This window comes from Baudoinia panamericana (assembly GCF_000338955.1).
Source record: "Baudoinia panamericana UAMH 10762 unplaced genomic scaffold BAUCOscaffold_5, whole genome shotgun sequence".
NCBI lineage: Eukaryota > Fungi > Ascomycota > Dothideomycetes > Mycosphaerellales > Teratosphaeriaceae > Baudoinia > Baudoinia panamericana.
This window is the reverse complement of record NW_006911261.1, coordinates 1,670,452-1,696,232: the sequence shown is the minus strand read 5'-3', so window position 1 is coordinate 1,696,232 and position 25,781 is coordinate 1,670,452. Positions and strand designations below refer to the sequence as shown.

Below are 25,781 nucleotides of genomic sequence, written 5' to 3'. Positions count from 1 at the left end.
GTTGGGTCCGAGTTGATCTCGCTCAGCTTCTACATGTAGATTTATAGCCGAGCGTGAGTCCTGCTCGCTGCGTGTGACAGTCCGTCTGGAGCAGAGGTGCATCACTCTTGTCTGGTGTGACCAGCGGTGCTGACATCCGCGCAATGCTTTGCTAATAGAGGGGTGATGTTCACTGAGGGGCCTTATGCAGCTGCAAATTAGGCGCACAGCCTCATGGCTACGGGTCGTGCAACAATGGTCGCAAAAAGGACATGACGAATTGTTACGGTACCTGGGACGTACCGCGGCGCCAGGAAGATCTCTAACAAATTCGCAGTGTAGGTGTCCACTCGTATTCGAGGTCACCATAAACAGGTCAACATCGAACGATGTCAGGCCTATCATACCGGGCCCGCAGATTGCTTCTGCGCCCTAGTGACACCGAGATGAGCTTACTCGCTCCAGTAGTGGCTAATACCAAGCGGCTGCCAACGTAGACAGTGCATAGACAAGGACGCTGGGAAGCTGATCCGCAGTAGCAGTTAGGGTTACTGAAGGTCATACTCCTTCAACCGCAACCAAATTGCTTGACCCACGAAGACCACATGCTAGACTGACTGATGGCTATTATTCCGTCAATTCATCTGCAATCCAGGCGAAGCGGCTGTTCGAAACAACGAGCATCAGTGGCCGGGCAGTGCCGCCTTTCCCACTTCGACAGATCGCCAACGCAACGACAGAGCTGTCGGGCGCCATATGCCGCCTTGAACCGACCAATGTTAATCCAGATTACGATCTGACACTTCCTGCTAGCCGGGAAGCGTGCCATACAATCCGCTGTTGCGCTCGACGATGGTAGTGCAAGGCCACTGTGTGCATCTACGACAATAGTGGGCGGGACTACCAGCACGAACGCTGGGAACTCAAATGTAACATATCAAAAGCTAGATTCGTTGGATTGAGGCTTGCGCGAACATGCTGATACTGCACCCACTTGCCGAGTCGGACTCTGCGACGGGAGACGTCTAGCATCTGCAGCTAGCAAATGGTTTCCGAAAGCACTCCGTTAGCCATGGCGAAGAATGCGAACCCTACTTCAGTAGCGATGGTGCAGACTCAGAGCCATGAAGGAGGTCGTTCCATCAGTCTGGTGAAGCTACTTGACACGGTTGACTCAGTAGAAGCACGCCAAGGGAATCAGCCGCAGTGTAATACGTTTAGCGATTGGGTAGCTCTATAATCTGGTCAGCGTTCTTATACTACTACTTCAACGGAGAACTTATAAAGAGGCAGCGCTGCAAAAGGCAAATTGACTGAGTCTTTAATACTTGCCATTCGAGACCGCGATCACATCATCGGAGGAACCAGCCGCGGTAGCCGCGAGGTCCTCGAGATCTCTCGAATAACGAGGGGTCCAGGACCTCGCTTAGGAGTATACGACATAGGGCTGAGACAGTGCATCGCTACCGCACAGCTGAAACGTGCAGAAGTCTCCGCGTGTGTTTGGTGACCGCTCACATATTGATTGAGCTGCAGAGTCGCTTGCTGGTTTCCAGGTCCGTGCCAAAAGTCGTGATCGGGGTATTGAGATGGCACGCCGACTCCCCCAAACTCGTGCCTCCTGGTTTGGGAGCGTTGGCACTTAGACTTCGCGTGCGATACACTGTACCATCAGCTAAGATGCCGCCCAGAGCTTCACGCAGGCTTTTTAGCCTACCACCCCAATTTCTATGCCCGTCAGTGCCTCGCAGCTTCATCCGAACAATCAAGAGCATCCAGCCGCGGCAGAAGACGAGAATGGATCGCTTCAACAATGGCCCGGATCTACCTGTGCTTGGCTCCTCCAAGAAGGCAGCATTCGAGCGTAGAGAGCCTATGCTGCCTCACCGAACTGGCGCACTGGTCATCAAGAAGGGTATGACCGCCATGTACGACCCGGTAACGGCCAAGCGCACGCCATGTACAGTTCTTCAGCTCGATAGGTGTCAGGTCATCAGCCACAAACGGCGCGAGATCCATGGCTACTGGGCAGTGCAGGTAGGATGCGGGACGAAGGAGGCCAGAAATGTCACGAGACCGGAGAGAGGTCACTATGCGGCGCAAGGAGTACCTTTGAAGCGACATCTTGCCGAGTTCAGGGTGAAGAACGCAGACGGTCTACCAGAAGTTGGTAGTGTCATCACTGCAGATCTCTTCCAGGAAGGACAGTACATCGATGCTCGAGGTATTACGCGGGGTATGGGCTTCGCGGGTGGCATGAAGCGGTGGGGTTGGGGAGGCCAGCCTGCTTCCCACGGTACTTCGCTCACACATCGCGCCATGGGTTCGGCAGGTGCTAGTCAAGGGTCTGGCTCGCGTGTGCATCCGGGCAAGCATATGCCCGGACGCATGGGTGGGGAAGGGCATACGGTGCAGTGTCTGAAGGTTTTAAAGGTCGACAAAGAGAACGGCATAGTGGTGGTCAATGGTGCAGTCCCCGGGCCGAAGAAAAGCATCGTCAAGATCCAAGATGCAATTAAGAAGCCGTGGCCGGAGGTTGGTCTCACGATTGGTGTATCGACTATGGGCAGCACGTCGGAAGCGCTTGAGGCGCGAGTATGAGTATGGCTTCAGACTATGTAAGAAAGACGGATTACAAGAGCATAACCAGAGATGGTGTTCTACTCAACGCGGGTCAGCGCCAGGTGGTATCGGGCTGATTCCTAGACTCGCATCGTGCAACACCAGGCTGCATGCCTTAGTAATCTCAACCTCAATCTGTTGACGCTTGCACTTAGTGCCTCGTTATATAACAGTGCTGGTCGTACCGTGTTGCTAACGGTTGGTGCTGGACTGTTCCGTAACGTCAAGTGGTGCTGCCAACACGTCAGTGATTACATCCGTCTGTTTCCTCGGACCGCACATACTTCCACCAAGCTTCCTTGAGACCAATCTCACTGCGGCCGTCCATACATCCACCTCCTCTCACGCCGCCTGAGCTCCTCCAATCTCTCCCTCTCCGCCCGCGCCTTCCTCTTCGCCTCCTTACGTTTGCGCTCGCTTTTCTCAAAGTCTTTCTTCTCCTGCGCCCAGCGCTCCTTGTAGCGCTTTCTGGTACGTGCATCGCGCTTCTCGCGCTCTGCCTTGTGGTCTTCGTAGGGTTTGGCATACTTGTGGTTGACCGCTACGATAGCGGCGACGAGGATGAAATAGGCCCACGTCGTGAAAGCCATGGATATATCGCTATGACGGTAGCCTTTATGGTGTTGGTCGTAATGAATGGAAGCAATGGGTGCACAACCGGTAGCGGAGTGGCGAATGCTGGTGGTCAGCAGTAGGTTGATCCATCAACGCATGTGAAGTGAACTTAGACGCCGCTGGTATCGTGCACCTCAGGTCACGCGGACAAGCAGTGTCAAAGAACCTGGACCAAGCAGTGTGCACGCGAAGGTGGCGATTGATCTACAGCATATCTTCGTCTTCATCATAGCGGTAGCTACTGCTTCCCAGCCCATCCTCACGCTCTTCCGCTTCGCGCTCTTTGCGTGATTCCTCACGAGACCTGTTGATCCTCCTGCCATAGCAATATCAGCGCAATCACAGGTGGGGGTCTCCGCGATCAAGCCTACCTTAACCCATCAACCATGCCTTTCACGAAGCCTCGAACTTCCGCTACCTCCATGCCACCAACACCGTTCATTTTCACGCCGGCACCGGTATTGAGCACTCTGAATCCTTTTCGGAGCTTACTCATGCGCACTTCACGTAGATCGCGAAGCAGTTTACGAACCCTGTCCGGGTCCTCGAAGTCATCGGGCGCATGAGCAAGAAGCAAATAGCTGAGCTCTAGCCAGTGATACGGCAAGGCATCTGCTTGTGCGCGGGCTGTTGACTCGTCTTTTACAAAAGGTGCTGAGAGCTCAAGCGAGTCATGTGCGAGGTACGGATCGTCGTCGAGGGGTGCAACGCTGCGAGCCCGCGGTAATACAGGCGAAGGCGAAAAGACCTCTGCCGTTCGCTCGTCCGTCTCGAAGTCCAAAATTTGCATCAAAGCGTCGACCTGCAGCCACGGTGGAGGGCTAATATTCGCTCGCCGCTGCCTCTTCAGCAAGAGCGCAAGCCACAAGGGTAATGATATTGGAAATGGCGGCTTCAGTGGCGCCGTAGGACCCTTTCAACAGCATGAGTCTCGTATCATAAGGAATCATGGACGGCAACGTCGCATACACAGCAGCCGTTGCTATGGCCAACTCACTCCAAGCAGTTCGAGCCCTTCAAGTCTCTGCCGAGGTATGACTGTCACCTGTTCCATCTCGCACAAGAAGCCGACCTCGTTCGGTGTAAGGCCTGGCGGCAAAGGAAGCGCCATCTCGTATCACTGTGCATTGCTGTGATATGTGGGCTTCAGCTAAGGGCGCAACATTCACATCGTGACAGTGTTATACGGGCGAGACGCGCGAAGTCAACGCGCTTCAGCAACAGCCAATCACAGCAACGGACGTCATGCTGACGAGCCGTCCAGTGGAGCTGCACCTCACGCAGCCGTAACTGAGCCTCACCCCTTTCCCCAAGCATACCACACACCGTAGCGGTCATGGCGAAAGCACTAGCAGCCCTTCTCGCCCCACTCTCAGCATGGTCGTCTCTAGTCAACCTGACGGTTCCGGAACCATACCTCGTAGGTAGTGAGACATCACAAGGTGAGTGAGCTGCCTTTCTCATTCATCGGCAGGACGAAGTTTTCCATGTCCGTCAAGCGCAGAGCTACTGCAATGGTCGGTTTGACATCTGGGATCCCAAGATCACCACACCGCCTGGGCTTTACTACCTCTCCTACGGCTTTTCCAAGACCGCGGCTTTCTTCCAAACGTCCCTGGGTCTAGGCGATGGCCTTTCAGCCCTCAATTGCAGCTTGGGCACACTACGGGCAGGCAATGTTCTTGGACTTATACTGCTTGTGCTTGTTATCCGGGCAGCCTACACCTTGCGGACGAGAGATGATGTCGCCAGCCGCAGCTTCGTTTTCGATCACGCCGCATTGAACATCGCGCTTTTCTCACCATTGTTCTTCTTCTCCGCGCTATACTATACAGACATATGGTCGGCTGCTTTTGTATTGGTTTCTTACCTGTTCCTTCCCGGCCTGCACCATACAGACTCCTCCGCGTGGGCTCGCTCTCTTGCACTCTTCATGGTTGGACTTGCAAGCCTGCTGTTCCGACAGACCAACATCTTCTGGGTCGCAGTGTTTCCGGCCGGCCTTACTCTAGTGCAGCAGCTTGATCGTGGGCATCAGGCGGTGAAGGATTCGATGTACTGCCGAACGGAGGGGTTTGGCGACAATATTTACAGCATTGCGAAGACGAGCTGGAAGTTGGAGGTCGTCTACGATCCGCCGATGAAGGATGCCGAGATGGACGGTTTGTATTTGCTTTTCGCAACAGAAAGCTGCACTTGCAACTGACGCTATTCAGATTTTGTGAAGACGCTCGTCTCCATCACAGCATGCACCGCCAAGCTAGTCACACATCCCAAACGACTTATCCGGGTCGTTGTAAAGCTCGCACCTTTTCTCGCGCTGCTCATCGTGTTCGCCGCTTTCGTCTCCATCAACGGCGGCGTCGTGCTGGGCGACAAATCGAACCATGTTGCGGCGCTGCATCTACCGCAAATGCTGTACATCTGGCCCTTCATTGTCTTCTTCTCCTGGCCGCTCCTCTACCCCTACTTGCTGCTGATGCCGGTCTCATTCCTTGCCTGGCTACCGGCTTTTACCAGCCTAGAATCAACACAAACGTTCAAGCGGCGTCGTCTGCTTCCACGGCTCTGGCTGGTGGGACTCGGTCTCGGCGTGGCTTGCCTTACCGTATACGGCAATACTGTGGTTCACCCTTTCACTCGGGCGGACAACCGCCATTACATCTTCTACGTATTCCGCTACCTACTGGACCCATGGTGGATACGCTACGCTGTCACGCCTGTGTATATCATATGCGCATGGGCGTGCTTGCAAACACTAGGAGGCGGACCTCCTGCTGACTACCCATTCCAGCGCTCCGACTCTCGCGAAGGCCGGCCGTTACCTCTACCAGATGGCCAGCACTCGGCGACCACCTCGTTCGCCCTCGTCTGGCTTATGACTACAGCCCTGCAGCTGATCACCGCGCCGTTGGTGGAGCCTAGGTACTTCATTCTGCCGTGGATCTTCTGGCGTATGCATGTACCACTACGCTCGCCACCGAAGGGCTCAAAGGCCAAGGAAGGCACCCAAGCACAACTGACCTTCTCGTCATTGTGGGAAGAGTACGATCACCGGCTGTGGCTGGAGACTGTGTGGCTGCTATTCATTAATGCCGTGACCGGCTACATGTTCTTGTATAGAGGCTTTACGTGGCTGCAAGAGCCGGGCAAAGTACAGCGCTTTATGTGGTAGATGGAGCTATCTTTGACAAGTCGTGGCGACGACACTTCAGTCACTCTTGGCTTCCAGTATTCGCACCCACCGTTTTCCATGGTCTAAGGATGTGGAGAGCTGCGCTATATGCTATAGCTATCTGTGGGCAGCTTCGCTCGACGAGACGCACGAAGTGGCCAGGCGTCGCACTCACGGGCCCACTCCCACGTATCGGACCTGACCTGATCAGCCTTAATTACAACTTCACTAGTCGTCAAGTAGCTCAATCACGGTGGCATCGGCCGTGCGGCAGGCTTTCTTCAGGCGATGTTCAAGAACCTCGATGTCGTCGTTGTCATCTTCCACATCTTCATCACGCTCTCTCTTGAGCTCCTTCTTGATCGTGGGTTCTTTCTTGATGTTGGGTTCCTTCTCAAAAGTGGGTAAGTCCGCCGTCTTCTGCGCCTGAGCACGAGTATTAGCCGCGATCCACGTGAGTGCTTCGTCAGACATACCTTCTGCCGCCGCAGGAGCTCACGCATATCTTCCGGTGATAGGTCACCGATGTCTCTATCTTCGAGTGGGACGGGTGACGGGGTGCGCGGTAGAGTCCCGAGACTCTGGAGCGCATCTTTACTTCGCGTCAGTCTTGGTCTGCCTGCTCAATGGCTGCCAGTCCCACCTCTAGACCTGTACTTGAAGCGAAACGTGGCAATTGGGCCACTTCCAAGCCGGATGCGCTGACGAGTCTCTGATCTGTAGGTCGACTTCGTAGTCTTCTCGCTGCTGAGACTGAACAGCATTAGGGTCAGTAACACCACCATCTCTACGAGCATATGTCGACGAAACGCGCCTTGCCTGGTGCGAGATCGCCTTCCCTTTTAGGCACTTCTCCGCAACGGTATCATTGGTGAGTAGCGGAGCTGGTAATTCGCTCACGGAGACTGCTTGTTGGGCGCCCCAGCGAATGCGATCATACTTCACCTCGAGTGTGCCCAGATCTCAGAGCTTCTCGAACAGGGTCTTGTGCGCGTGTCCTTCAGCTACAGAGTATCAGCGCGCAGCTACACATCCTATTACATGTTACTCATTGAGTTGTAACTTGGAGAACTGAAAGTAGTATTGGAAACCGTTCCGTTGCGCGGCCGACGGAGGGCGCGTATTTCCTGGCGAGGGTGGTTGATGAATAGTTGCGGATCATAGCAGACATAACCGATGTATTGCCCATCCATGGAGAACTGCAGCCTGATCGTGTTGTTTGGATAGGGGAAACGCCCCGGTCAACGCGGGTGACGACTGAGAAGCAGACATCTGACTGCGCCTCAATGTACTTAGTCGTAGAGTGCGGCTCCGGCGTAGCGTCTTCGTCGTTGTACTCTGGCAAATCCTGATCATCGACGTTGACGGTGCACACCGTGCCAGGGAGCTCAGTGAGGACGGCCGTCTGGTCTGGTCGCGAGTAGTATGGCGACTTCCTCGGCCCTAGGAGTGAGCTGCAACTCTGAGCCAGTTATGTAGGTGGCGGTGTCAAAGAAAACGTAGCACCATTCAGTATATGCGTGACGGTGAGAAGCGGAATCAACGGACCGGCGTAGCGCCACAAGTGCAGAGGGGAAGGTGCGAGTGAAGTCAGCATTGCACGTGCGACTACGGAAAAAGGTCACAATCTCAATTCGTTATCTTCGTAGACATGCGTACCAAAGGTGTAGATAGAACGCCGCGCCAATACCCAGACTTCATCTAAACTCCACCAACACCACGCTTTCTACGCAACGCTCATGTTGAGCGACTCCGGGATGCCACTTCGTATGCGTCGTTCCTTCACCACCGGCCCGCTCCAACGCCCATTTCCTGCCCATACGAGCCCGAGAACAAATGCTGCCGTATGCTTGCCCGCTCCTCTGTTGCGCCAGCCGGTGTTGTTGCCGTACCAGCTTGCATGAACCCAAGAGCAGACCGCAGTTCGTTCACTGCCTCTTCTAACCTCCCTCCACTCTTCTGATTGTGCTCCACCAGCTTCTGGTCCCATCCGCCGAACTGCAAGTGGAAACCACCCGCGCGTTTGCTCGCTTCTCGAATTACTAGCGCCCACGCTTTGCTGATCTCATCGTACGCATCCTGCTTGGGTCGTTGATGCTGGAAGCTGTCCCAATCTGGTAGGCGGTGGATCATGTTCGTTACTTCGTTAAGATAGTTGAGCGACAGGATCGTTTGTGTTTCGTGTGGTGGCAAGAAGTGAGGCGTATACTCCCGTAGCGCTTCCATGAGCTGCAGAAGCTGATGCCGCACGCGGTTATACGTGTATTCCGATGTAGGCCTGTTGCCTAGCGGAAATGCCCGCCGGAAGTCGTTCTCATATCGGCCAAGTACTGACAGTGTGGAGTCTATTGACGGTCGTGGTGCTTTTGTGACAATCTCTTGTTGCAGGTCTGGATGCTGATCGGCCACAGTTTGTAACAGCTGCCGCATCTGCTCTGCCGATAGCGTCTCAAGCAGGCGAGGCAGAGCCAGCGGTCTCCCTATAGGCCCTCCGGTCCTGCTCCGCTTCGTGCTCCGAGACGGTGTCGCAGTAGGTAGGAGCCTTGCAGAGAGAGAGGGCGAGGCGGCAGGCGATGTGGACATCCGGTCATTGTCCGGCTCTTCAGAAGCTTTCCGTTTCCGGCCGGACATGCTGGGAGCGTGGACGGAGTCTGTATAATGAAGGTGGAAGTCAGCATTCTGCCGACGTTTGCTGGATACATGATCATGGTATGGGCAGATCGTACCGTAGCGGGAAGGTGTCAGGCGGTTCGTGGCTGCCTCAGCAAGGAGATGCGGAGCAGACAGCGGATTGTGATGAATCAGCGTGTTCATCTCGCCAAGATCTACAGTGTTGTGTCGTCGCTCCACTGGCGAGTTGGCCGTTAGATAGTCGTGGCAGGGTGAGAAGATGATGTGTTGGTCGAACTCGGATGTTGTGTGAAAGCACCGGCAGCGGCTTGTTCGCCGGCGGGCGCTTTGACGCATGTATGCCTTGTGGCCCAAGGCACACTGGTGCATCTGCGGAAAGCCGCCGAAGCTTTATGTGCTCTCCCTTTCCGCCCTCTCCACATCCATCGCAACCCCTCAAAACGCGATGCCGTGCATAGCTCGTAGACTTCGGTGCTACTAGTCGGGGTGATTGACTCCTTGCTGTGAGTAAAGGTGAGCTTATGTTGCGCTTCACAGCACCCTACCATGTTCTCTACCTCCTTTATTGCCCTTCTCCTTCGCAGCATAATCCTCCTACTGGTTGTGTACCAAGTGACATGGACTTACGCAAGGGTTCGTGACGTTCCCGGACCACTACTCGCCAAGTTTACGAACCTCTGGCGACTCATCGTCGTCTGGCGGCGAGATTCTCATGACGTCTACGTGAAGCTCCACGAGAAGTACGGTGACCTAGTCCGCCTCGGACCGAACTGCGTCAGTATTTGCAAGCCGGACGTGATCCAGAGCATTTACGGCATCCAGAAGGGCTTCGTCAAGTCCGATTTTTATGCAGTCTGGCAGAACGTTATCAATGGGAAACGGACTCCTTCTCTAGTGTTTACGACCGATGAGGCACAGCATGCGGCTATGAAGCGGCCAATTGCGCCAGCCTTCTCATTATCAACGCTCGTTGAGTTTGAGCCGCTGATCGACTCCACGACTGCCGTCTTCCTGTCAAGGTTGGACGAATTGTATGCATCCACAGCATCTGTCTGTGATCTGGGAAAGTGGCTGCAGTACTATGCCTTTGATGTGATTGGCGAACTAACTTTCTCCAAGCGACTCGGCTTTCTCGAGTCGGGCACAGACGTTGAGAACATTGTGTCGTCTGTGGCAGCGAACTTCGACCGATGTTCCGTTTTGGGACAAATGCCGTGGCTCGACTACCTGACGTACAAAAACCCTATCTACCTGCGCTTCTTCGCTAAACCAGTATCGTCTCCCGTCATCAGCTTCGGGCAACGGCGCTTACAGGAAAGACTGAAAGGCGGAGATGACGACGAGTCTGGAGACGGCCCTACATTCCGAGATCCTGCCCTGAGGGCGAAGGTGCTGCATGGCACGACCCCAAACAAGCCTGACTTCCTTTCGCGCTATCTGGTGTTACAGAAAGAGCAACCTGACCTTGTTACCGATCGACAACTGTTAACATACCTCTTCATCAACATCAATGCCGGCAGTGACACCATAGGCTCGACTCTACGCGCGGTCTTCTACTACCTGCTCAAGAACCCATCGTCAATGACCGAACTTCAAGTCGAACTGAAAGACGCACGACATGCTGGGAAGCTATCTGCACCGTTGGGCACGTGGACAGAATGTCAAGCTCTACCATACCTAGGCGCAGTGATCAAAGAAGCGATCCGACTGAATCCCGCCCTGGCTCTCCCGCTCGAACGAGTCGTGCCCGCCGCAGGTCTCCAAATCGGTGACGTGCATCTGCTCCCCGGTACCATTGTCGGCATCAATCCATGGGTCTTGCAGCGTGACAAGCGTATATTCGGCGACGACGCTGCGGATTGGCAGCCGCGTAGATGGCTCCACCCGAACACAGAGAAGGTGAAGTACATGGATCAGCACATACTATCTTTCGGTGCTGGCAAGCGCACATGCTTAGGGAGACACATTGCCATGCTCGAGCTTACCAAGCTTGTCCCAGCGTTGGTCATGCGGTATGACATGAGGTTGGCGGAGCCGGACAAGGATTGGCGCGTGCACAATTCGTGGGCGGTCAGGCAAGAGGGTTTGAACGTTATCCTTAAACGTCGCGAGTAGCTTTGCTTAATTGTTTAAGCAGAGGACAAACATCCACTTACTCTGAGATGGTGGCAGTGACGTCTGTGGTCCCAACCCGATTGGCTACTCATAAGCTAGACGATATCTGTTGATAGGCTACCCTCTTGGAATGCTGTACGTGACCTGGACTGTCGTCTTGTGTATAGAACTATCACATGTCAGTGCAAGCTTCACACGGTACCGAGTTCCGACTTGTGGGGCCCCACGATCGGTCGAGGTTGCCTTGGTGTGGTCGTTTGCTCACTTGTTCCTCACTTCGTGTACTTCCCGGCATTGCCACGTCGTCTTGACGAGATGTGCGTTTAGAAGAAGGACGTGTCACAAGCACGAAAGGGAGAGACGGGTCATTCGCCATGCAGTCAAGAAGCGGCAACATTCCACGCTCTTCCTCCCGCTCCAAACGCTCCACCACGAATCTAGCCGACTTGCGGCCGTCACCGCTCACGACTCGATTCGAGGAGCCACCAGAGAAGCAAACGTCGGCGAGGAGTCCGTACGAAGACGCACAGGGTCTAACATTCTCGAGGCATCACTCTTCGTACATACAAGGCAAATCAGCACCAACTTCTCCAGGCATCCTCAGCAGAAGCTCCAGCCGAAGAAACCTCGGGGCCGGACTCAGCAGGCGAGGTTCACTGTATGATAACGACGTACAGTATCAGTACAATGCTGCACCCACACCAGGCAGTCGCGACCGGGCAGAAGTTGGGAGCGGACAGATACCCAAAGCGAAAAGCGAGGCAGCTCTGCTCGTGCAGCAGAGACTGTCCGGTCAAGGTGTGCCGATTCGGAAGCGTCCGGTCAATCGGCGAAGCGTGACGGGTACTAACACGCCACGAGCAGCGAAGAAGTATACGGACGAGGACTGGCTTACCCGCACGAGTGCAGCGACCAACGCGTTACTGCAGGAGGCGAAAGGGCAATCATGGCTGGCTTCGAGAGACTCGTCGACGACTCTGACTCATCTCGACTCCGATGACGATGAGGATGACGGTGGCTATGAAGAGATGGCCGCGCTGAGTGCCAGTCAGGCACGGCTGGAGACGAAGCTTAACCCTTCTGCGTCACGTATTAAGAGTCCGATGTGGAGCAGTAGATATGGCAGCCGAGCCAACAGTAGAAGAACGAGCCGGCAGCAGAGTCCCGTCAGCACGCGAACGCCTCTCGGGGCGCCCATTGGTTATGATGGCCCTTCTGACTACTTCAGCAAAGGTGTGCAGATGAAAGCAGACTTCATCAATGAGGAAGACGAGGTTGGTGACGGACCGGACGAGGAAGTGGAGAAGGACGTGGCGAGCTACTCCGAAGGCCGCTCGTACGGGTTGGGAGGCATTGTTGACCGGCTAATGAACTTCAATCTGTTCAGCGTGCAGGAAACGGTCACGGAGGATGAGGGCAACGAAGGATCGGTCGAGAAGCCGAGAGTTGCAGACCCAAAACCCAAGCATGAAGCTTCTCAGATCGAGGCCCGTACTGACGATGCGCCAGACGGGGGCGGATGGCAGGATGCTGCCTGGTTGTTGAGTGTAGCCTCAAAGGCGCTCTTCTAGGAAACGGTAATGCTACTACCGTAGTGGCCACTTTGCCCGCTCACATGTGAGCCGCTGTGTAGAATCACCTCCACGTGTACCTCGTCGGGCATTCGGCACGAGCGTAAAGGGTGCATATAGCCACAACGAGTATAAGGGCGGTGTATCAAGGCTACTGCACTGAGGTCGAGCCCAAGAGTCGCCCCCAGGCTCAAGACGTGGGTTAATGCAGACTTCAAGGTTCCCCACCCATTAGCTGCATATTGGACAAGGTGGGTGCTGAAGCGAGCCAATGCTGCTTGCTCGAAGGTTGAAACATGGGCAGAAAGCGAAGAAGTGCGGCACAGTAGTCATACATCCAAAGCCAGCTGACCAAGTACTCAAGTAGATGCCAGACGAGCGTTAAGGGACTGCTGCCTAACTTTTATGTCTCTCCCTCAGCATCCCACGCTGACCAAAATGTCGTGTGCTTGGATTCCTGTCAGTTTCTAATTCAAGCACTTTCCGAATGATAGCGTAACCGCCCCGAGCGGACCGGAGGGCGGGCCATTGAAAGGACGGGCCATCGTCAAGCCATCCGTCCCTCTCTCGCTGCCCACATGCATCCATAACTCACCCACGGCATACTCGGCTGGATGTAATACAGAGGTGAACTTTGACGATGCCAGCATGCTTCGTCCATGTCACACCACTCGTCGATCCCTTGCATTTGCGGGGAAAGGTGTCTACGGAAGGCTGGCCGGCGGGATGCAGTGAGCAGCGGGTGAGGCGCAAGCGTGCGGCTTCCATTGGGTTGCTGCACGGTTCAACTTCACCGACTCTTTCGGGGGAGCAAGGACCGCAGCAAACGCTCTCAACATCCTGCCGTGGTGGGCGGATAGGGACATGGCTTCACGTACCTCCTCGCTGGCAACCCAAGTGACACTGATAAGCTGCTGCTTCCCCCTGAGATAAGTGCTTTGTGCTGCTGCTGTTACATTCTTCCTGCGTACTCACATCTCCCCCGCTCACCTGATACGCCTCTTGTCTCCCAAGCTTGTCGAGAGCTCCTCCTGCTACCTACCTATCACCGCCACCACAGTTTCCTGATCATCCTTCTACCACACCACACCACATAATGGCAGCACCGAGAGCAACGCAGTTTGTCGCCCTGAGGAACTTGGCTCGTGGCAGCAGACAGACTCGCAGCTTGCACATGACCGGCCCAGCAACATATGCTTCGCCTGTGCTCACCAAGGAGCGCCCAGTGCTCAACCTTCCCACCGACATCGCCGGCCTGCGTGCAGAGTGCAAGAGGCGGAAGATCGAGGTTGCCGGCTCGAAGTCGGATGTGCGTACTTGAGTACAATCTCACCAAACCAGGCACTTGTTGACCCGAGTTTCCAGCTCATCTCGCGCCTGAATGCTCACGAGCTCGCCAACTCCCGCGCATTCAGCACTGCCATCGAGCAGTCGAGACGACCAACCGCTGAAGCTGAGGGCGCGCCGAAGGCCGTCCGCCACTTCAACGTCAGCCGTACCCTAAAAACCAACAACGACACCTCCACAATCGACTTCGCCTACTTCCCAGATGCCGACCCGGACAACACCGACCAGTTGGGCCAGATCCGCGTGCCTATCATCCCGACCAACATGACTCCACCGCGGACAGGCGCACACGCACCAGAGGTTGAGACGGTGAGTAACCGGTACCGTGTGCTCTCCGACGCAATGTCTAACGATTGTCAGGTCGTGATGAAGCCGATGATCAGTGCCATGTCCGCAGATGCCGTCTATCTGCCCATGGCTGACATGTCTGACGGTCACGCCCTGAACGTCGACTTCCATGCCATGGCCGATCGTGTCGCCGCCAACATCCGGCGCTTGCAAGTTCCAGTGGAGGAGCAAGCTAGCATCATGAAGCAGCTGTGGAGCGATCTTGTCGATGACATGATGGGCAAGAAGCTTGCGCATTCGTAGTTCCTTCGAACTAGGCGTAGGTGCTGGCGTTGAGCGCACATGATGTGACATTAGCGGGATGGCTGAGTAATTAGGTCGAGCGAATAATCAGCGGAGCGACGCATATATTTCATCTATCGATATTGTCCGATCATGCAGCTGACTGCCATTGACGGGCGCTTCTCCCTGACACTTTTGATATTAATGCCAGACACTGCGCCTCTAACAGCCCACGACTTGACTAGCTGAAAGAATGCTTGATGCGACCGCTATGCACCTCGCCAGGCTGAACGACAAAGCGGTTACCGTCCGCTGCAAACTTTATGTATTCGTCGAACCGTCACCTCATGTAACAATACAGGGTATGCCACTCAACGCCCGAACACCACCCAAATATGCTGACGTACATCATCCGATAAACCCATTCCCAACCAGTGGACCCACCCACTTCCCTTTCCCCTTCCTCGCCGCCTTCATCTCCGCATACAACGCCGGGTTGATGCCCTTCTTGCGCAATCTCTTGACTTCTGCAGGACTCAGCGAACTGGCATCGAACTCCGAACTACTCCATTTACCTTCTGGTACGTAACCGGTGTCGTCGTCCACACTGACCGTATGGTGGCTCGCCGTCTCCTCCCACCCGGGTAGCTCGGGCAGGTGCTCGCTGGACTGGTCCACAGACGTGCGCTTCACGATTTTGGGGAGTTTGTTGGGTAGCGGCGGAGGTGCTTCGGAGCCGGGCAGTTCGGCGAGGAGGGGTGCGTCTGAGCCGAGTGTTGCGGTACTGCTCGCGTTGCGCGACGAGTTTTGCGAGTAGCGCTGGTTGGCGTCGTATTCGGTTGGTCTTCGTCGCGACCGTAGCTCGCCCAGCTGGCCGTCCCATGCGAACTCTGAAGCGGGAGACGAGTCGGATTGCGACGATGGGGTTTGCGAGTCGATTGAGAAGCGTGGTTCGGGGGGTAGACTTCGATTTGACTCGTGAAATGCATCGATGCCTCGCACGTTTGTCGAACTACCGGTCCGGTCATGGTATAGTTTCTCCTTCGAATTGAGGCTGGTGGGTTTCGGGCGCGAGAAGTTTAACGGCTTGGGTTTTAGTGCAGAGAGCGAGTCGCTTTCTTCGCTTCGTCTTTCACCCATCGTGCCGCTGATCGCAGAGGTCGTCTAATAACGCAGCCAATGTCGTTCGCAGTGATACACAGTCAGTGACAGGGAAAGACACACGTTGGAACCACGAACGTTGCCAGCTCCACTAACAGTAACGCATTGACACAAGCGTGGTGACCATGCCGGCCCCTCTTCGCACGAGAGAGCCGATGCCAGCCAGCCTCACACTCGTCACCGATATCCGTGGGTCTGTGAAGGCACAAGGCCACTAGAAGGTTGTTCCACGTCATTAACCTTGTCGAGCGGTTCAGACGACGGCTTGCGGGGACAGAGGCCGAGCCACTTACGTGGAGCGTCGATCGTTTCGTCCTATTGCGGATGTGCAACGATCACTGCTTCAAGCGAAGGCCAAACACTCAGTAAACACAAGTACGCTCAATAGAGATTGTCCATGCGGTGTAGGTACATGTACCATCCTAGTCTGCTAGAAATGGTAACAGGTATGAATACAGAACGTAGAGCACCGATGTTATGCGGAACCATGATGGCCATGATTCGTGGTGACTAACTATGTTACAAGCAATTAAGTACGCCGGACCATGCTCGTTATGATCGTTTCGTAACGCATTAGCTTGACCGTGACTAGCCTGCTGAAGGCCATCATATCCCACCGCCGTAGCAAACGCCGCCGCAGCTGTTGACCGCGTCGCCATGAAGCGCTAGAAGATGCTCGGGAAATGCTTGACGTTCCCATGCCACTTGTGGGCCACAAACGCCTGTAAACGTCAATCATGCAAAGCCAAATCAGTGTCGTTACTCCTCCCTCAACGCGCCCTGGCTTTTCCGCTTCCCAACTTTCATCCCACTAAGCCGACCGAGCTTCTTCCACATCCCAGAGTCCCGTTTGGGGCTCATGTCACCCATTGGTGGAGTAGTCGGTGGCGTCATTGGGGATTCGCCATACAGGCTGTCATTGCTGGCACTGTCGTCGGTCATGCCTGGTGCACTCCCTGAGCCTGATCCAAAGGCGATGCCTTCAGACAACGAATGCAGCTCCGAGCCGCTCGTCGGCGCGGGCGGGGCAGACGTCGTCGGTGACAACTTCACGCTCAAGCGAGACTTGTGCAAGGCTGTCGTGATCATCGATGGTGCTGACTTGCGATTAAGCGCTGACGGGGGGCCGTAAGAATACGAATGCGGCTCGACCGCGGACTGTGGTGGCGGCGAATTGCGCGCTCGGCAGATCCTGTGGGTAACTGCGTCCGTGGTTCTTGAGGCGGTGAGCGGTATGCCCTCTGCAAAAGTGTCATAAGGGCATGACGCCACTGTGGGATGCGCGGTCTGAGGGTAGTAAGCGTTCAGAAACGGTACCAACACCGACTCCTCCATAAGCTCGTAGGTCTTGGCGACAGCGGCGTCCAGAGCATCCGGCGTCGGAGGCAGAGAGCCTGACTCAAGCTCAAGTATCGCGTCCCGTACGTCAGAGGGCAGATTGACTTCTCGCGAACCATTTGGACGGATGTATGCGTCCACCAGCCGGTGCCACAATGCTTGCACATACTCAGCATCCTTCGCTGGTGGCACACCGCCGGACGCTCTTGACATCATCTTGGCGTAATGTTTCCGATAACGTCCAGCGTCCATGGTGAACTCTAGCGTTTCTAAGCAATGGTTGTTGGATAAGTATGCCATGAATGCTGCAAGCGTCCATGGCGCGGGGGATGTGTTTGCCAGGATCTCGCGTAACGCTGGTCTCCGCGGACAGTACGGCCCCTGGATTTCGCCGACTTTCGGTATGGCAACGCTGAGTGGTTTTGTAGACGACGTGCTTCCTTCAGAAGACATAGCGTCCTCGTCGTCAGCGTCCCACTCCGACACTGCGGAAGCGGGATGCGATTTAGAGGACTTCGTAGATTTTTGCGACGATCCGGATGAGATGGTTGATAGTTGCGAGGACGACCTTCTCGATATCATAACGCGTGGAAGGCTTTTGCTGTGGTTGCGACTCTGTTTCGATGGTCGTAACCTACCAACGACCGAATACAGCGGATGCCGCAGGGGCTGCTGTATCGACGCCAGCTTGATGTGTGGTGGACCTCGCCAGTTCTCAGACTGCACTCACTCACTCAGCGGGCGTGCAAGTCGCGACTCGAGCGTAGAACTCTTCGACGGTGATCGAACCCAGGTTCGGGCGGTAAGTTGCGACCCGCTTCTTCTCCGGACGATTCCGAATGCCTCAAAGTCCAATAGACCTAGCGTTGCTTTTGCGATTGCTGTGGTAGTGTTTCGATTCACTCCGTTGCGCCCAAGCATGAAACGTTATCGGACGGCTTCCCACGGGGAGATTCTCATTGAACGAGACACCAGACCCACACAAAAGTCTCTCCAGCAAGTATTGCGACGTTGTAATGAAAGACCGTAGCACAGATGCAGTGAGACCAAGATGGTGCACCTGTATGGCTGCTCTTGAGACCTTCGGCAAGGGATGCTGTATGACCAAGACTTGGTGTTTCGGGCAGCCTTTGTGATGCGTCCGCTTGAAATGTTTGGTATTACTGTACGATGTTGTTCCGGGAAGCACACTGCTCCAATATGCTGTTGATTAAAAAGCGAGAAAGGCGAATACTACAATGGTCCGTAAGACGACCGCGGTAGGCTGAGACGGCTGGTGGTTCGTGGGCGCTTGCGTGAGGTTTGCGCGGCGTATCGCTGATGTGAGGTTAGGCAACAGGTCGTTCTATTAGGCAGCCTTGACCGGGTTGGAAGGCCTTTCCAAGAGTGAAGTTTCAATTAAAGGTCCGTGTGAGAAACAACGAGTGACTCTGATGAGAAGGTAGACGCTGATTCTGTACTGGCAGCGGGCCACAAGGGAAGCGGGCAACGTTCACGCGCCAAACGTAATAGCCATCCCTTCGATGGCGCTTCTAGCGTCGCAGACGGAGTTGCTCATCCTTGCATGTCGGCTGAGCCTAATCCCGAGATGGTAAAGCGTTAGAAGGTAGAAGATGCGGCCTATGCGTTAGGTTTCTGATGGGCGGCGCGCAAGTTACAGAGTTGCAAGCCTTTGATTCCTATTGCGAGAGTTTCTAGTGGTTGCTCACGGTGCAATGATGCAAAGCAAGGCCTCCATTCCTCCTAGATATTGCCTCCCAACACCAGGCAATTGGACCTGCCGATTGCGAGAACACGCTCGGAAAGCGAGAGAGTGGTCACTATGTCGTGCCTGCACGGAAACGGACCGACATCCCATTCACTTAGCTTTGTTCAGTGTCTCATCGACGATCACGCAGAAACCTCCGAAGCTGACGACTGGAGCCATGATCGCACCGTGATGGCGCGACAGCTGGCGGGCTTTCGTCTCCACTCCGCTCCTGCAGCTTAGCTTCTCTAGCGTAAGCAGTTCTGCTGCCAGGGGCCGGCAACCTGCAGGGTGCGGTGAAACCTGGCGCAGCGTTGCTCGATAATCCAGGTGGCGTGAGCTGTCATGGTGTGGCGATGAACACGATGTTTGCTGTGTGTCAGTCCCTAACTCGTACAAGCTTTTGAGACGCAGTTAGGGTAGGCACGGTAACAGCTGCCGTCAGCAGTAAGGAATTGCGTTGAGTACGCAAATGATCGGTGAAAAGGGTGCAGATTTATCTTGCCTCGCGCACCGTCAGCGTATCTTGGCAAGTCATCCCTGACAGAGCTACTGCATCGAAGCCTTCTCGAAGCCTTCCGTGTCTCGGTATAGCGTGGATGGCGCGCAGTCTCTGATCCGCTGCGCCTGCAAGGCTGAAGGGGCAGTACAAAAGGTAGCCTCTTCCTTCGATATGCACTCTTAAGCGCCGTTGTTCGCTGCCCGGGAGACTGCATGCGCTTCAAATAGCACGAGCAGCCGCCCGTAGCTAAGGAGTTGGTCTCGAGCCGCCACAAGGAAACTGTGCCGACTGCATGCTCTATAAGCACGGATTGCATTGTCAACACGTGTTAGACTGTCTGCTTGTTGGCTCGAATAGCCGACTTGGGGTCGGAGACCTCAGCGATGTGGCACTGGTTGCCTCGCCCCGACCACAGTGTACACGATTACACTATTCGTGATACCCACCGCAATATTGGCCGCTTGTCGCTCGCAGCTAGTTGGTAAGTCGTTCTGGCCACATCATCTGTTCGTGGTGGTGTAGAAGGCTAGGATTCCTTAAGCCGAGAGCAGCCGATCTTTTGGACATGATGAAAGCAGTTGGTTGAGATGGCCGATTTCTACGTCTTTCTAACGGTTGGCGAGGCCCTCCAACCCGGTTTCACATCACCTCGTCGATGCAATACAGTTCCACGATAGGGTATGTGGACGAAGGCACGAGAAGATCTCAATGAACAGATCATTTGCACGACAAACAGCTAGAATGTCTCGGGTGGAAGCGATGGCCCAAGGTGACACTCCATTTCTCGGCGTGTAACAGACTGAAATTCCGCGCTATCGCTCTACAAGTCTCGCCAACGAGGTTATACTTTTCGGAAGGCAGAGAGACGCCCGCCTGTGTCTTATAACATTCACATGCTCTTTCCCACTCCAACAAACAAGCGTGTGCCTTCCCACATGCGGCGACATATGCTACACAAAGCTGCCTTTCCCATCTATCGTATTCCTTCAGTCCTCGACGTGACTCCGCGAAACTATGCCATAACGCTAACAGACAGATATCCTGTTGTAAGAGTAAGAACAAGAATTGAACGTGTTGTGGTATTGGGGGTATAGAGCACGCATGTATCATCGACACATGCTTCGTAAATCGTTAATGTTCAACAGAAGAGCTGTGAGCGGAGTTGTGGTTGTAGCCGGATCGGACGGACAAAGCTGATTCTGGTAGCCATCGAGCTTCAGATCAGTCTTCTTCGCGGAGCTCGTGCGAGTCTCTGCTACGCTCATCCTCGCTGTCCGGTGTGCGAACTTTCTTCATGGTATTATTGCTGCCGCTTCGGCTTGACTTCTTCGACCAGCCGGTACCTCGTCGTTCCTTCATGCCGGCTTTCTCAGCGGCGGATGGATGGCCTCCGCTACGTCCGCCGGTGTGCGAGGACTTCGATTTACGCCTCGACATGACTAAACCACCGTCACTGTCCGAGGAATCCTCATACTCTTCGTTGTCGCTGTCGAGAGCTTGATCCTGGTCTGGGCTGTAGCCCTCGTCGACCGCTTCCTCTTCTTCTTCGATCATCAAGGGCTTGGGGTTGAGAGTGTCACCGGAGGAGTCGTTCCGCTTCGACTCGAATTCCTCAAGCGGCGCACCGTCCGCTGGATCGATTGAAGAGGCCTCTGAGATGACAGACGGTATCGACGGGTTCGACACCGACATGGAGACCGCCGAGCCAAAGTCCGATGAGCTCGACACCATAGCCGCGGGGAGTTGCGAAATCTGGCCTGTCGGGCTAGTTTCGTGTGATGACGCTGGGGTAGATAGTTCAAGCGGCGGAGGGTGCTGGGACTGTCGCCGCTTCACCCTTTGATCATCTGGACTAGGCGGGCAGGTACGGTCATCGAAAGCACTCGTCATGCGTGCAGCCTTCTCCTGCTCTTCGCGGATGATCTTCCTGATGTGCTCATCCTCCGCACGTTGCCAGTCCGCAGCACTTGATCCAATGGCTTCGCGGGCTTGAGACGCCACGGGGCTTGCAATAGCTACTGGTGGGCTCGCAACTGCTACCGGTGCTTCGCTGGACCTGCTGATCGATCTTATCGATCCACCCGAGCTATTACGAGATAGTGCAGACGGGAAGTTAGGTAGCGGCTGCAGACGATCCTGTGGCGACGAGACGACAGAGTGCGATCTGGAGCCGACTGGGCTGTTCTGAATGCTGCTGGGAGCGCTGCTTTTCGGGGCAATGTCTTGTAGCGCCTGAGGTGGGTTGACGAGACCCTCTGCGCTGGTCTGACTAAGAGCAAGGGTGGGTTCTCCGTGCGCATCGATGGAGTGTATCGACACGCGGTCCTGTGAGCGCCCTCTCACTTCACTCCTTGGTATGCTCGCTTCCCGCAAGCTCTTCAGTGCGCGACGGGCGGCACCGCTACTGAAGATAGACTGTAGTCCGGAGCCGCCCGGTGATGCAAGCGCAATGGGCGTGCTCGGCAGACCGGGAGATGGGGGTGGCGACTCTCGGCCCCTGCCGATGTCAGATTGCTTCATAGTGCGGCCCGAGCTTGTCGTCGACATGATCGTCTTGGAGCGCTCGGGTGGGCTGGGTCGTGACACCGTTGGCCGAAGTTTTAGATCGGTTGATGCGGTCCCAGGCTGCATGTGCGCTTTGTTCGGGGCCAAGAAGGGCTCGCTTCGTTCGGTCTCAGGGCTGGCAGCCACGCTCTTAGACAGTGGATGTTCTCCTGATCGCTCACCCTGCCGCGAAGCCTTCAGAGCAGAGAAGATGTCCTCATCGCCACGGAGACTACTCCGGCGATGCTCCATGTTCAGCGTGCTGCTGGATGAGTTCGCGGAAGCTGCAGGTGATGAGGGAGCCGTGGCGCCTTGCCCAGCAGTGGAAGGCGCTCGGGCGCGACCGGGCGTCTTGCTCTTTTCGCTGCTGGCACCGAAGCCGAGCCTTTCCGTGACCTTCTTAATGCCGGACCTTACACGGTCGAGGAACTGCAACGGCACAACGGCGGTCTTGACATCCTCATTCGAAACTTCAATCTTCTTGCCTTGACTCTGACGAGAAGGATCCGTTTCTTCGAGCCATTTGGCTCTGTTCGGCAGATCTGCGGCAAGCCAAGGGTGGTGGCGCACCTCCTCCAGCGTGATGCGCTTTCTTGGGTCTTTCGTCAGCAGCCGCTTGAGCAGGTCGTACAAATGGTCGTCGATTTCCTCATACATAAGGGCAAGTGGATCTCGGCGTCCAGTGAGATGTGGTGGAAAGGCGCGGCCGTGTGAAGGAGGCCGAGAGTCACCCTTCTCACTCACCGGTGATAGTCGCTTTCGTGGGATGTAAACTTCTTCATCTGCAATCTGACGCATCACAACGAACTCGGTATCTACGAAAGGCGTCCGCGCAAACAGCATGCAGAACAGAGTAATGCCGAGCGCCCAGACATCAATAGCTTTCGTAACCGGGAGCGGATCTTCGCTTGGGTCGGTGATGCAGAGTTCCGGAGCGTAGAAAGCGGGTGTGCCAACAGTCTTCGCAAGTTCTTTTGCCTCGTCGAAGTCCTGTGCATCCTGCTCACTGACTTCTTCGCCGTTTTCGCCTTCGTGCAAAGGCCGTCCTAGGTATGAGACACCGAAGTCGGAGATCTTGACCCGATAGTCGAATGTCTGGAGCAGGTTAGGCGGTTTGATGTCGCGATGCACAATGCCCTGATAGTGCAGGTACTGCAGACCGAGCAAGGTGTCCCTGAACGCTACTCGTGCATCCCGAATCGTAAGGATCGGTGCATACTGTAGCTCCGGATCGAGTACGCTGTCACTGTCCAGTTGTTCGCATGCCCACTGAGCGTATTCTGCCGGGCTGATGCTGGCCTCGTGCATACTGCTCGTCAGGCTGTTGATGCAGGATGAGTCGGTGGAGCTGCCGGCGTAAGAGCCGTACATCGTGCCCTCGAGCCCTCTGGAGAACAGATGCATAGCGTCGACTGCAGCGTGCACAGGTGACATTGTCTGTGGCTGCCCTGTCACTTGGCGATACTGCGACGAAGTATCCAAGCCTAGTGAGTCGCCTGGCGCATGTGGCGGTAACGGCGAGTTAGCACGCGCAAGCCCACGTCTGTCTTCGAACAGCCCGGCTGCGGAGTCGACGGTGGTCGCTGTTGAGATCCGAGACAGACGATCGTCCTCCGAATCCTCGCTCACCTCCTCACCAACAAGCTCGAGACTCCAAGATGCAGGATCATCGTCGTGGTCCGCTAACCTCTTCTTTAGATACTGCCGCTCATCCCTCGCTCGGCGCCGCTTCTCCTTCGCAAGGCGTCTTTGTGCCTCAATGACAACGGCTTCGTCCTCAGCAGTCCTCTTCGCATCAACGTGACCTGCCTTCTCGCTAGCGTAGCGACGCGCTTCCACCATTGCAATCTCCTTGGGTGCCTTGACCCGCCACCGGATTTCGCCTCGCTCTACCCATTCCAGCACGATGTAGACCTTCTTCCGAGTAGGATCGTCAATGACCTCTAGCAAGGCCACTACGTTGGGATGACGAGCCTTCTTCAAGATCGCGACCTCCTTCTTCACCTTGTCTTCAGCCGCCGACACCAACTTGCCAAGCTTGCGTCGCTTCGAATACCGCTCGACGATCTTGATCGCCACGTGCGTGTTCTCCAGCTGTAAGTCGCGACCAAGCTTGACCTTACCATGCGTGCCGCGACCAAGCTCATCAATGATCTCGTAGTGGTTGATGAGCTTGCGACCTGATATCGGGTCGACGTCGACGTCGGCAACATGCGTCTCCTTCGGCGCCTGCCGGTGCGTAAAGTGCAAGAAAGGACTTGCATACGTACCGGGGGTGTCCGGATTATCGTATTCTTCAGGCGGCGTCGCCGTGTTTGGCGTGTACAAGCCGGGTCCAGGAGCTGCCAGTGGTGTTTGCACTTGCGATTGCGTACCTGAAGGGTGTAGCGAGGCCGCCAGTGCAGAAGAGAATGTATGTATTCCGCTTGGCGGAGTAGGACGTGCTGCTGTCCCGCCCGTATGAGAAGTCCTTTGCCGCCACAGCTCTACGGGCCGCGGGTGTTGGCGCACGGGATATTGTTGCCTTTGAATGGCGGCGAAGGTCTGGTCTGGAAAGCCGGGATGTATTGATTGTGGCACCGCGGGCGCGCTTGCTCTCATACTTTTCGCAGTGACTGTTGCATCGCTGTCCGTGCTTTCCACGCTGCGGCTCGACATCTGCGTATGCGGGCCCGGGCGCTGCTGCTGTAGCTGCTCGGATGCATGCAGGAGCGATGCTGCGTCTGGCACCTGCAGTTGCCCCGTCGCGGTCACATCACTGGCACTGGTGCTAACGCTTGGCGCAGGTGTGATGCTTGGGGAGCGGGACAATGCCGGGAGGGCAAGTTGTGAGGTGAAGTAGTCTGTTTCCTGGGTCGCCGTCCGCTGCGAGGACTCGGAAGCTGTCGACGGGGAGAAGACCTTGACGGCGACTGGCGCTTCCAACGTGGGTGTACTATCTGCATCGCGACTGCTTCCTCTTTCGCCATCCTGCTGCCTGTCCTGCGCAGACTCTGTTGACATGGCTTTGCGTTGATCGCAACTTCCTGAATCAGCCACTCAAACTGAGCGGCCACAGCTTCAAGCCGTGTCCTCCTAGAGAGACCCTTCAACCACAGTGGCCTTGGCAAGACATTGAAGGTTGATATCCTCGAGTAACACCTGTTATGGCGGCCGTATCATGGTCGGAGGCAGTTCGCAGTGTACTCGATTGTAGTGGGAGTACAGTGTGACTACCGGGTCCTGTCTCAACTCTCTTCCCCGTGGAAATGCTGCCTGTGGGCTACTTGCTGATCAGGTTGAGCGAGGATCAAGGGTTGTTCACTTAAGCTCGGGTGGATGATGATGTCGTGGCTCAATCAGCACTCCACGCACGGCTACCACTGACTCGGCTTGACTACTCGCGCCTCAACTGCTCCACCATGACCATCTCCCGCACTTTCGCCGGCGACTAAGAAGTGACCTCCGTCCCACCAAGATATCACCGATATGAAAGCGACGAGCGAGCAGTTGCAAGACCCTCGAAACAGCTCGACCGTTGCGAACTTTGACGGTCACGTTTGTTGGGCTCGCAATCTGCATGCAAGTCATGCCTTTCCGTCTGTGCGTCCAATCGATTCACCACTCTAGCGTCGAGCGGTCCGTGCGGTCATGCATGCCATTGTGTTGGCGCCCTTGGAAATCACAAGCACAAACTTCTTCTTCCCAAGACTATACAGCCACGACATCCCTCCCTTGGCACACATGACACCTCGACAAGCTTGCAGAATACGGTACGCCGCGCACATGATGACCATTCTCTTGGCCCGTCGCCGTCCTTCGAACCGTGTGTGTCCCAACAGATTCCACAACGCTCGGGCCAGCGAGGACGAGCTGTGCACGGCA

At 55.5% G+C, this 25,781-nt stretch overlaps 11 protein-coding genes across 11 annotated transcripts; 6 read left to right on the top strand and 5 right to left on the bottom strand.

The window, feature by feature from the left end:
- Positions 1-882: 882 nt before the first annotated feature.
- On the top strand, positions 883-1,465 carry BAUCODRAFT_33459 (uncharacterized protein). The gene is made up of 2 exons (XM_007677130.1): positions 883-1,223; positions 1,319-1,465. Exon 1 carries the CDS (start codon positions 1,052-1,054, stop codon positions 1,217-1,219), a length of 168 nt encoding a protein of 55 aa, XP_007675320.1. The 5' UTR covers positions 883-1,051; the 3' UTR covers positions 1,220-1,223; positions 1,319-1,465.
- A 148-nt stretch (positions 1,466-1,613) lies between these two features.
- BAUCODRAFT_33458 (uncharacterized protein) lies at positions 1,614-2,995 on the top strand. The gene is made up of 2 exons (XM_007677129.1): positions 1,614-2,834; positions 2,886-2,995. Exon 1 carries the CDS (start codon positions 1,777-1,779, stop codon positions 2,578-2,580), a length of 804 nt encoding a protein of 267 aa, XP_007675319.1. The 5' UTR covers positions 1,614-1,776; the 3' UTR covers positions 2,581-2,834; positions 2,886-2,995.
- Positions 2,996-3,581: 586 nt separating this feature from the next.
- Positions 3,582-4,276, bottom strand: BAUCODRAFT_33455 (uncharacterized protein; the record flags this gene model as incomplete). Its single annotated transcript, XM_007677128.1, has 2 exons — positions 4,214-4,276; positions 3,582-4,129 (listed from the first exon to the last, which is right to left on the bottom strand). The coding sequence occupies exons 1-2, from the start codon at positions 4,268-4,270 to the stop codon at positions 3,584-3,586; spliced, it is 603 nt and encodes a 200-aa protein (XP_007675318.1). The 5' UTR covers positions 4,271-4,276.
- A 251-nt stretch (positions 4,277-4,527) lies between these two features.
- BAUCODRAFT_88813 (glycosyltransferase family 59 protein) lies at positions 4,528-6,776 on the top strand. Its single transcript, XM_007677337.1, has 3 exons — positions 4,528-4,636; positions 4,691-5,378; positions 5,433-6,776. The coding sequence occupies exons 1-3, from the start codon at positions 4,553-4,555 to the stop codon at positions 6,389-6,391; spliced, it is 1,731 nt and encodes a 576-aa protein (XP_007675527.1). The 5' UTR covers positions 4,528-4,552; the 3' UTR covers positions 6,392-6,776.
- A 552-nt stretch (positions 6,777-7,328) lies between these two features.
- Positions 7,329-7,588, bottom strand: BAUCODRAFT_33453 (uncharacterized protein). The gene has a single exon (XM_007677127.1). The coding sequence runs from the start codon at positions 7,582-7,584 to the stop codon at positions 7,429-7,431; it is 156 nt and encodes a 51-aa protein (XP_007675317.1). The 5' UTR covers positions 7,585-7,588; the 3' UTR covers positions 7,329-7,428.
- Positions 7,589-7,972: 384 nt separating this feature from the next.
- Positions 7,973-9,292, bottom strand: BAUCODRAFT_33452 (uncharacterized protein). Its single transcript, XM_007677126.1, has 2 exons — positions 9,118-9,292; positions 7,973-9,042 (listed from the first exon to the last, which is right to left on the bottom strand). Exons 1-2 carry the CDS (start codon positions 9,203-9,205, stop codon positions 8,174-8,176), a joined length of 957 nt encoding a protein of 318 aa, XP_007675316.1. The 5' UTR covers positions 9,206-9,292; the 3' UTR covers positions 7,973-8,173.
- A 185-nt stretch (positions 9,293-9,477) lies between these two features.
- BAUCODRAFT_33451 (uncharacterized protein) lies at positions 9,478-11,287 on the top strand. The gene has a single exon (XM_007677125.1). The coding sequence runs from the start codon at positions 9,569-9,571 to the stop codon at positions 11,135-11,137; it is 1,569 nt and encodes a 522-aa protein (XP_007675315.1). The 5' UTR covers positions 9,478-9,568; the 3' UTR covers positions 11,138-11,287.
- A 22-nt stretch (positions 11,288-11,309) lies between these two features.
- On the top strand, positions 11,310-13,105 carry BAUCODRAFT_33450 (uncharacterized protein). Its single transcript, XM_007677124.1, has 2 exons — positions 11,310-11,935; positions 12,002-13,105. The coding sequence occupies exons 1-2, from the start codon at positions 11,512-11,514 to the stop codon at positions 12,706-12,708; spliced, it is 1,131 nt and encodes a 376-aa protein (XP_007675314.1). The 5' UTR covers positions 11,310-11,511; the 3' UTR covers positions 12,709-13,105.
- A 630-nt stretch (positions 13,106-13,735) lies between these two features.
- BAUCODRAFT_33448 (uncharacterized protein) lies at positions 13,736-15,118 on the top strand. Its single transcript, XM_007677123.1, has 3 exons — positions 13,736-14,017; positions 14,074-14,364; positions 14,416-15,118. The coding sequence occupies exons 1-3, from the start codon at positions 13,805-13,807 to the stop codon at positions 14,644-14,646; spliced, it is 735 nt and encodes a 244-aa protein (XP_007675313.1). The 5' UTR covers positions 13,736-13,804; the 3' UTR covers positions 14,647-15,118.
- A 1,550-nt stretch (positions 15,119-16,668) lies between these two features.
- BAUCODRAFT_54731 (uncharacterized protein) lies at positions 16,669-17,550 on the bottom strand (the record flags this gene model as incomplete). The annotated part of the gene is made up of 2 exons (XM_007677183.1): positions 16,669-16,795; positions 16,889-17,550. Coding segments are annotated over 2 exons (789 nt in total), but the record flags the coding sequence as incomplete, so codon positions are not given.
- A 3,044-nt stretch (positions 17,551-20,594) lies between these two features.
- On the bottom strand, positions 20,595-24,920 carry BAUCODRAFT_122149 (uncharacterized protein; the record flags this gene model as incomplete). Its single annotated transcript, XM_007677779.1, has 4 exons — positions 20,595-23,163; positions 23,188-23,568; positions 23,605-24,259; positions 24,293-24,920. The coding sequence occupies 4 exons, from the start codon at positions 24,918-24,920 to the stop codon at positions 20,595-20,597; spliced, it is 4,233 nt and encodes a 1,410-aa protein (XP_007675969.1).
- Positions 24,921-25,781: the final 861 nt, after the last annotated feature.

Coding starts and splice junctions, on each gene's coding strand:
- BAUCODRAFT_33451 (XM_007677125.1), top strand. CDS start 9,569: ATGTTCTCTACCTCCTTTATTGCCCTTCTCCTTCGCAGCATAATCCTC.
- BAUCODRAFT_33453 (XM_007677127.1), bottom strand. CDS start 7,584: ATGGATGGGCAATACATCGGTTATGTCTGCTATGATCCGCAACTATTC.
- BAUCODRAFT_33448 (XM_007677123.1), top strand. CDS start 13,805: ATGGCAGCACCGAGAGCAACGCAGTTTGTCGCCCTGAGGAACTTGGCT. Junction 14,018..14,073: donor TTGCCGGCTCGAAGTCGGAT/GTGCGTACTTGA, acceptor CCGAGTTTCCAG/CTCATCTCGCGCCTGAATGC. Junction 14,365..14,415: donor ACGCACCAGAGGTTGAGACG/GTGAGTAACCGG, acceptor AACGATTGTCAG/GTCGTGATGAAGCCGATGAT.
- BAUCODRAFT_33458 (XM_007677129.1), top strand. CDS start 1,777: ATGGATCGCTTCAACAATGGCCCGGATCTACCTGTGCTTGGCTCCTCC.
- BAUCODRAFT_33452 (XM_007677126.1), bottom strand. CDS start 9,205: ATGAACACGCTGATTCATCACAATCCGCTGTCTGCTCCGCATCTCCTT. Junction 9,043..9,117: donor CCTGACACCTTCCCGCTACG/GTACGATCTGCC, acceptor TTCATTATACAG/ACTCCGTCCACGCTCCCAGC.
- BAUCODRAFT_88813 (XM_007677337.1), top strand. CDS start 4,553: ATGGCGAAAGCACTAGCAGCCCTTCTCGCCCCACTCTCAGCATGGTCG. Junction 4,637..4,690: donor CGGTTCCGGAACCATACCTC/GTAGGTAGTGAG, acceptor ATTCATCGGCAG/GACGAAGTTTTCCATGTCCG. Junction 5,379..5,432: donor GAAGGATGCCGAGATGGACG/GTTTGTATTTGC, acceptor GACGCTATTCAG/ATTTTGTGAAGACGCTCGTC.
- BAUCODRAFT_33459 (XM_007677130.1), top strand. CDS start 1,052: ATGGCGAAGAATGCGAACCCTACTTCAGTAGCGATGGTGCAGACTCAG.
- BAUCODRAFT_33450 (XM_007677124.1), top strand. CDS start 11,512: ATGCAGTCAAGAAGCGGCAACATTCCACGCTCTTCCTCCCGCTCCAAA. Junction 11,936..12,001: donor GCAGAGACTGTCCGGTCAAG/GTGTGCCGATTC, acceptor CGCCACGAGCAG/CGAAGAAGTATACGGACGAG.